This window comes from Mandrillus leucophaeus, unplaced genomic scaffold (genome assembly GCF_000951045.1).
Source record: "Mandrillus leucophaeus isolate KB7577 unplaced genomic scaffold, Mleu.le_1.0 Scaffold789, whole genome shotgun sequence".
NCBI lineage: Eukaryota > Metazoa > Chordata > Mammalia > Primates > Cercopithecidae > Mandrillus > Mandrillus leucophaeus.
Window position 1 is genome coordinate 426,890 of NW_012108574.1, and position 9,187 is coordinate 436,076.

Genomic DNA, 9,187 nt, shown 5'->3' on the forward strand with positions numbered 1-9,187 from the left:
TCTCGGCTCACTGCAAGCTCCGCCTCCCGGGTTCACGCCATTCTCCTGCCTCAGCCTCCTGAGTAGCTGGGACTACAGGCACCCGCCACCGCGCCAGGGGTTTCACCGTGGTCTCGAGCTCCTGACCTCGTGATCCACCCGCCTCCGCCTCCCAAAGTGCTGGGATTACAGGCATGAGCCACCACGCCCGGCTGAGATCTCTAAAGTTCTTAAGCTAGTCTTGGATCTCTTGCTGAAACCCCTGGTGCCCCAGGCCAGTTCTCATGCCCTGTCAGTCGGACCAGAGTGTCCCTTGGAGGGGGCATTTGGGGGAATGAAACCTGGTAAGTCACCCAGACAAAACCCTTTCTTGCTCTAGAGAAATCAGAGCAGCCATGGGTAGAGACAGGCACCACTTCTTTACGGTCACAAGATGGCGCCAGACACTCAGCTTCGTCTTCCCCACAGAGGAAGCTGTCTCAGAGCAGAGATGCTGATGAGAATTTGAAATGCGGTGAGGATATTATTAAAATAGCTATTATTATTGAGTGCACTGTGTGGGGAGAGTCACATCGTTTATTCTACACAGTTATTGGGTACCTACTATGCAGCAGCCGCCCTGGCCCTGGGATGGACCCTGCTCTTTGAACAGGGAGGAAGCAAGAAAATGCCAGGTGGGGGCAACTCTAGGCAGAATAATGCAGGGAGGCCAGGGATAGGGAGGGAGGAGCGGCAGTGTGCTATTTTATACAAGGGAGCCAGGAGAGCCTTAAGAGGAGGTGAGACTGAGCAAAGACCTCAACAAAATATGGGATCTAGTCATGCAGACATTTAGGGGCAGAAAGTTCCAGGCAGAGGAAAAAGCGAGTGGAAAGGTCCTGGGAGGGGGCACACACAGTGTATTCAAGAAACAACACGATCACATTTAGCACTCATGTTCCCATTTTACAGACAAGGAAATGGAGGCTAAGAACAGTAAAGTGAGTTGCCTACTGGATCCCACAGGTGGAAGTAAGGTATGGCCTTGCTAGCCAGAGCTGGCTTGGCAGGACCCCTGACAGGCGTGGGCACCCCCTCCCCAACTGCCACAATCACTGTCCCTCCCCTCCAGTCCCCATGCTGCTACCCTCACCTGTGAGGCAGAACCACAGTGCTCCCAGGGCTGCACCCACGTGCACACCTATGCCAGGGCTGCCCCGCCGATGCAGCATCTTGCTGTGAGGCAGCTGACAGCTGGGCTCCCCGTGGTGGAAGGCTGCCCCTGCCTAGGAGGAAGAGGATGCAAAGCCTTTGTCTCCAAAGGTTCTCCCCAGACCGTCTCTCGCCTCATCTCTCCTGGACCAGAGTGGGGAAGGCTGCAACTGCCCACTGGGAGGTCTTCGTTCCCATACCCCACAGGGCCCCCTGCTGAGATGCTTGGCAGGGAGTCCCTGGGGAGGCCTGACAGGGAAGATGGGGCAGAGGGCAGCTGCGATCCACCCTTTCAGCTAAGATGTATCCAAATATAAGGAAGAGGAGGCAAGGCAGCAGGTGAAGGCAAGGTTGGCTTGCTCTGGGGCTAGGATGTGTGCAGATTAATTTGGCAGTAGCTGGTAGGGCAGAGCAGGAGCTCCTGTCGGGACCAGACTTAGAGATGGGCTGACAGGTGTGAACTGTATCCTAAAGGCAGCTGGGAGCCACTGAAGCTTCCTGAATAAGGGAAATACATGGTCAGAGCAGAGCTTCATGAAAATTAATCTGATAGCACCTCCACCCCCATCTGATGGGAGGGTGTGTTTCAGCCAGATCAAGCAGGGCTTTGAGAGACTAGTGAGGAATTTAGTTTTTTCTATGAGTAATGGGAATCACTGGGGAGCGTTTTAATCACACATAATCTAGGCAACAATGCTTAAAACTCACTCTAGCTCCTGGGCACAGACTGGATTGTATCAGGGCAAGGGAGAGGCCAGCTAAAAGGCTCTTTCAGGCTGAGTGTGTTGGCTAATGCCTATAATCCCAGCACTTTGGGAGGCTGAGGCAGGTGGATCACTTGAAGTCAGGAGTTTGTGACCAGTCTGAACAACATGGTGAAACCCCATCTCTACTAAAAATACAAATAATTAGCTGGGTATGGTGGTGGGCACCTGTAATCCCAGCTGCTTGGGAGGGTGAGGCAGGAGAATCGCTTGAACTCAGGAGGCAGAGGTTGCAGTGAGCCAAGATTGCGCCACTGCACTCCAGACTGGAGTGCAGAGCGAGAGTCGATCTCAAAAAATAAAAATAAAAATAAAAAAAAGAGGCTATTATAGCCATTCCTGTAGAAAGGGATAGTGGTGGAATAAATGAGGGGGCAGACAAAAGAGAGAAAGCATGTCTGGGTAAAAGTGACAGCATTTGAGGACTTGGGTAGAGAGAAAGAGCAGTCAGGCTGGCTGTGGTTTCAAGTCTCAGTGACAGGGTGGAGCATTCACTGAGGCAGAGAAAATGGAAGGGTTCAGTACAGCTTGTGTGAAGTCAGCAGTATTTGCAAAGAAGCTTCTAGGACAGAGTTTTAGGAGGCAACTAGGTGTATGAGTGTGGGAATGCAGAGAGAGAACATTTGGTAGCTTAATATATCTGTATTGAGTGACCAAGACAGATCAGAAGTAGAAGAGGCAAGGACTGGGGATGACCCCAAGGCTGGAGTCAGGACTGAGTAAGAGGCAGGTCTGTGGCTGCAGGTCAGGCCTGAGCTGGGGATGGGAAGAGCGGACATCCCTAAGTCCAGCCCTGCTCCCAATCCCAGCCACCCTCCAGGCTGCACACACCTCCTCCCTGAGTCTGACAGCTGCTGCCTAAACATTCGCACCATGTCCTGATCAAGCCACATCTATGCCAACCAACATTGATCAACCAGAATAGAAATGATTTCACGTCCTCCTAACACCCTGGGAGATAGGCTATACCACTTGGTCCTATTTTTGCAGGACTTTAAAAAAAATCAAAGCCCATGGCCGGGTGCGGTGGCTTACGCCTGTAATCCCAGCACTTTGGGAGGCTGAGGTGGGCGGATCATGAGGTCAGGAGTTTGAGACCAGCCTGACCAACATGGTGAAACCTCATGTCTACTAAAAATACAAAAATTAGCTGGGCGTGGTGGTGCAAGCCTGTAATCCCAGCTACTCAGGAGGCTGAGGCAGGAGAATTGCTTGAACCCAGGAGGCAGAGGTTGTAATGAGCGGAGATAGCGCCACTGCACTCCAGCCTAGGCAATAGAGCAATACTCAATAAAAAAAAAAAAAAAAAAAAAAATTAAAGCCCAGATAAGTGACTTTGTTAATGTCAAATAATTTGCCAGTCAGCACAGCTGAAAAGAGTCCAATTCTGCTACACCTTTCCACCCTTCCGCAGAGCAAACCTCATTAACAGCTGCTAGCCTCAATTCCATCCCAGGCGCCCAGCCTCAATCCTTCCAGTCCCAGCCAGGCACACCCGCCCCCCACCACCCTCCACTCCTACACACACACACCCCCAGCAGCTGGGCTGAGGGAGTCCCTCAGCCAAACCATGTGCATCCTGGCCAGCCCCCCTTCTCTCCCAGCTGTCTACAGTGGGGAAGCCCTGAGCAGCCACTTCCTTTCCAGACGCTTCCGGCCTCAAAGCCTTGCCGCCTGCTGAGTCAGCAGTCTTCCCGGGCTCCATTCATAAAGCACCTTTGGCAGGCACCACATCCTGCCTGCCCTACAAGGGCCACCCTGAGGCCCACAGGAAGATCCAGCAGGCAGCTGCCTGCACAACCTGCCCACCCCCTGTGGGAAGCACCAGGGCTAAGGATGAACGGACGCCCAGATTCCACGTCTCCCTTCCTCTTTTTACCCCCAGACTGAACCAAGGCCTGTGGGTTCTTCCTGGGCCACCTCCCTCACTTTCCACCCTGCTTCTCAAGCTTCCATCTTTGCTCACTGGCCCTGCTTGCTCCTCTCTTTCCCTGCCAGCCCCATTCTCTAAGGTACCTTCTCTTAGGACCTAAGACAGGAATCTGCCCATGTCCCTCCCCTCTCAAGAACTTCCCATGGCTCCCCATTCACTATAGAAGTCAGACCCCATTCCTCTGCCTGGCACTCAAGACCCTTCATATAACTGTCTCCTTCATATATCAGGCTAATTCCTGCCACTCTGGGCAGGTGCAGGGAGCAGAGGGCACCTCCCCTGATCAGACCTACCCAGGCTCTCCCAGGGCTGAGTTGCCCTTCCCTCCAGAGGGAAGATGAGGAACTTCCAGGGCTGGGCCCGGGACTTGCTCCCTTTCATTCCTTTCCTAGACTCTGGATCCTGGAAACCTGCCCTGGAGAGAAGGAGTTTGACAGTCCAGAAGCAAAGAGACCAGAGGAGTCCACGGCACCCAGAGACCCCTACCCTGACAGCTGGGCCTGAAGGAGCTGAAGACAGGAGACAAAGACAGAGCTCAGAAAGGAAGTGCTCCTGGATAATGGGAGAGTGGCCTGGGAACACAGAGCTGGGCATCCCGGAACCCAGAGCCACGTGCAGCCACGCAGGCCTCATGCTGCCTGTGTACCCCACCCCCACAACAATGTTTTCCACAAAGGGGAATTTCATCCCCAGCCAGGACCTGCCCTGGAGTCAGCATGTGCCACCCCTCCACGTGAGTCACCCGCCAGCACCCACTCCTGCTCCTCCTCCTTCCTGCTCTATACCAAAACCACAGAGCACCTTGGGCTTTCACAGAGCAGCAGGAGTGAGCGCTCAGGCTGTCCTCAGCCTAAGGTACAGCAAGGGCATCCAACCCTGCAGAAGCAGGGCCATAGGGAGGCTCCCAAGAGGTGACCCAAGATGTGCCCTCAGAAAGCTACAACAACAAATCCAGACTGCACCTGGGCTGGGGGCCAAAATGCCCTGGGCCTGGGGATGCCCAAGAGGGTCTCCTTGCCCCCACCATAATCACCCACATCACTCCACTTCCTCCTAACCCCCGACTTCCTCCCAGTCCCCGCAGGCGCTCCTTGGGCAACACTTCCCACAAAGAGGACAAAAAGGGTCAGAGAGACACAGAGTTCTGAAAATGTCAGACAAGTCCCTGGATCCAGCTATGCCTGAAGCAAGCTGCAGACCTAGACTGCCCAGATATTTGAGCCTACCATTTTTTTCCTTAAACCAGTTTGAGCTAAGTTTCTATTGTCTGCAACTGAAGGAGTCCTTGAATCTACATGCATTCATATCTTTAGTAATTCATTTCTCTACTTACGGAGCTCCTGGTAGGGAAGTACTAGGGGCAGAGATGACTAAGATACACGTCTGTCCTCAAGGAGCAGATTCTAATAGGGAAGAGGGACACGTGGGTAGATCACTGCAGTTCGGTATAGTATACTATTTATGATATAGTCAGGGTGACTTGGAGGCACCTCAAAGGCATAACCCCAAAGGTGATCCCTGAAAAGTCATGAGCAGCTCTCCAGGTAGCCACGCTGGGAAAGGTAGCCCTTTCCTGAACTCCAGAGACCCATCCTCCTGACACTGCCTGTCTGCCTCTCAGCCAGATCTCCTTGGAATTCTAGAAAATGAGCCCAAAGTTTGGGGTTCTGGTCCCAGCTCTGACACTTTGTTATGCAATCTTAACTAGGCGACTTCTCTTCTCTGAGCTCAGTGTTCCTACCTATAAAAGAAAAGCTTTGTGGATTCTGGTGGAACTTTATCAGTATTTGATGCTTTCAGGGACTATATCCTTAAGGTTTAGCCAATTCACAGCCACGCAGTTCACACTTAAAATGCACAAAGTGACTGTGGCAGAAATTGCTAGTTGTTGTCCACTTGCACCCATTTTCTCCCTTTTATTTTTAAGAGACAGGGTCCCGCTCTGTCACCCAGGCTAGAGTGGTAACATCATAGTTCAGTGGTGCAATCAGAACCCACTGCACCCTTGAATTCCCGGGCTCAAGTGATCCTCCTGCCTCAGCCTCCCAAGCAGCAGGGACTACAGGTGCTGCCACCACACCCAGCTCTCCCCGTCTTCCATAGCATTTTTAGTTAGGCACAGGGCCACTCAGCTAACGACTGCAGATCCCAGCCTTACTTGCAGCTGAGTGTGGCCATGTAATGTGTACACTGGTGTGTACAACTTCTGGATCATGCCCTTAAAGAGAGAAGCACGCCCTCCCCTCCTTTTCCCCTCCCCCTTCCCACTGGCTGGAACACAGATGTGGTGTGTGGGAGTGGCGATCGTACTACCAAAGGCAACACCCTGAGAGCAGCAGGCAGAAGAACCCTGAGGGACTGTAGTATCAGCCCTGGATATACCCATATGGTCACATGGGTGAGAAATAAACATCTCTTCTAGCATAAGTCACTGCTATTTTGAGTCTTTCTTATAGCATCTGAACTAACTAAGGAGCCATCCCACCCTTACTTTCTCCTTCTCTTCCCCCTCTCCCTACCCCATGAGCACTGCCACTGCTCAGAGCCACAAAAGGAAACCACATCTAAAATAGGTATCTCAAAACACAAACAGGAGACTATCTCATCAGAGTCACTGAGTGATGCATGAGCCCAGCTCTGGACAAATGTCAAGGGCAGAAATGACCAGGCTTGGGGACTACTTGTATTGAGGGAGGGGCTGGAGGTGTGAAGGGGGCACTGAAGGCTTGAGCAATGGGCAAACATGGACACCCATAACAAGATGGGGAGACGTGGAAATGAAGCATGTGGAGGAGGAAGATCAGCTCCTACTGAGCTCGAGCTATGGATCATCCACACCAAAATGTCCTACGGACTCCCAGACACACCCAGCTGCAGCTCAGAACAGAGGGACAGGGCAGTCATTCATGCAATGGTGGTGACAGAGCCAAAGGTGGGGTCACTGAGGAGATGATGCCATGAGAACAAATTCTGGGGAAACTGCAGAAATTAATGGTCAAGTATCAGAACAGGGCACCTTTCTCTGCCCCCCTGCCTCCCTGCATACACACAATCTGTTTGCCCTCCCCTGTGATGGGCACCCATGGCCTCCATGGGCTATCCACTTGCTTTTGGACAGAGTTCATCAATGAGAAGCTCTACCTTACACTGAGCCCAAATTTATCTGCCAATACAGCCCACAACAGTCCTCATCTGACCCCTTGGACCACACAGAACAAGTCTGCCCCCTTCCTTATCACAGCCCTGCATGTATTTGATCTTCCTCGACGAAGTCACCATTGAGCAACCATGTCACACTATTCACCAAAACAACCCAAAATGACAGACTATCAAATCTGCAGCCAACCATGAGAAGTCACTCACACTCACTGCTGCTAATCCACACCTCTGCCAACCTCTTCTGATGGAGTTGAGAATGGGGTGGAGCTTTATATGATATTTCATTTGTTACTATTCTATTTCACCCAGTTAAACTGAGTCCATTCCTCCAACTGCCACAACATTTTTTTCACTGTCGTAAAATATATGTAACATGAAGTTGGCCATTTTATCCAGGTTTAAGTGTGTAAGTCGGCAGCATTAACTATATTTACAATGCTGTGTAGCCCTGTCGTGATCTTTTGAAGTACTCTTTTGACCGTTCCTGGTGCATAGACAATGCTCGATAATTTGTTGGTGGATTAAAAAAAGAATGAATGAATATCATCTGAAAAGGTTACTCTCCTCTCTCTGTTTGTGTTTGGGTGTCATCAAGGTCCTCAGAGAGAGGACAGGAATAGGAAAGCCCACAGCACCATCTGTCCCTGGATCAATGTCCACCCACCATTCAGTACACTGGGGTGAGGAGTGTGCTACCTGTGCTGCTACCCAGCTCCCATCTACCCATCTCATCCCCAGGGCTGTCATGAGAAGATTCACTGCGGCCAGGTGCGGTGGCTCACGCCTGTAATCCCAGCACTTTGGGAGGCTGAGACAGGCGGATAACGAGGTCAACAGATCGAGACCATCCTAGCTAACACGGTGAAACCTCGTCTCTACTAAAAATACAAAAAAATTAGCCAGGTGTGGTGGCAGGCACCTGTAGTTCCAGCTATTCGGGAGGCTGAGGCAGGAGAATGGCGTGAACCCGGGAGGCGGAGGTTGCAGTGAGCCGAGATCGCGCCATTGCACTCTAGCCTGGACGACAGAGCAAGACTCCGTCTCAAAAAAAAAAAATAAAATGAAAAAAAAGAGAGAAGCTTCACTGCTTCTGGCTGGGGACCAATAAAATGGAGAAGAAAAAGAAAAGAAGTGCATTTGCAAAACCCCAGTGAAGTCATGCAAGTGCCTACTAGTGGGCTCTTCTTCAAGTGCTCACTTGCTCATTGGTTCCAGAAGAGGAGATGTCCACAGCATATTCTGGGAAGATGGGACTCCAGGAGAGGCTAAGACTCAGGAGAGAAAGCAAGGGAGGTAGTGAGGGAGGTAGATGAGGACTCTGGATTGAATCTGTGCACAGCAGGAAACTGTGGAATACTGCGACCCACATCTCCAACCCTCTTCTACCCTAGACTGGCCTGAAATATCCCTGACAGCTTCTCAAAGATACTATCTCCAAGTTCACCCTATACCAGGACAAGCAATCCCAGGGGCAAGACAAATCCAATTAAAACAGATGAGCACCTCCCCACTTGGCCTAAACCTCAATTCCTTCTTAGCATCTTCTGCTCCTTGTTTCCTTGACAAAGAGGCAAATTCAAGGCTGAGCAGATTATCTCTGTCTCTGGTAGCTAGTCTTAACAGTTATTTTGCTCCATGTCCTTTATTCTACAGTGCCCTTCTCTTGGTCTATGCTGGCCCCTTCTGGTAGGAAGGCTCCACACTCCTGCAGGGAGACCAGTCCATGCTGTACTGGTGAAGCTGTCCTCCCAGCTAAGGGCCTGGGCATGTTACAAGACCTGGCTCATTGGAGAAACCCTGCCCTGCCCCTACTCAGTGATTAGTTCGAGAATGAGCTGTAAGCCAAGCCATATCCAGTCAGAGACTTCCCCAGAGCCTTGCTGCAGCAGCCATCAAAAAAGTCTCTTTCTTGCTGAGATTGCTAAGAAGGATATGGTCTGGGACTGTTAGCAATAAATCTATCTGCTACTAACAATCTAAAGAATTGATCCAAACAAATGAACAGAGGCAGAGATGGAAGCTAGAAGGATACAGAGCCCTAAAACCATCATTTAAGCCCTGAAGCAAGCTGCACACAGACTGCCTACGTACCTGAACCAGTCTTTTTTTTTTTTTTTTTTTTCTTAAATGTGCTTGAGCTAGTTTTCTATTATCTGTAACT

The 9,187-nt window shown here is 51.1% G+C and overlaps 1 protein-coding gene across 2 annotated transcripts in view; it reads right to left on the bottom strand.

Moving 5' to 3' along the window:
* Positions 1-9,187, bottom strand: part of CD276 (CD276 molecule) — a 36,681-nt gene that overhangs the window by 14,369 nt on the left and 13,125 nt on the right. Inside the window, exon 2 of one of the 2 annotated variants that reach the window (XM_011967118.1) lies at positions 1,112-1,244. In XM_011967118.1, the coding sequence (XP_011822508.1) occupies positions 1,112-1,190 (79 nt within the window). In that variant the 5' untranslated portion in view covers positions 1,191-1,244. Of the gene's footprint in view, positions 1-1,111; positions 1,246-9,187 lie in introns of those variants that run through there. The other variant, XM_011967120.1, reaches the window with a different exon arrangement.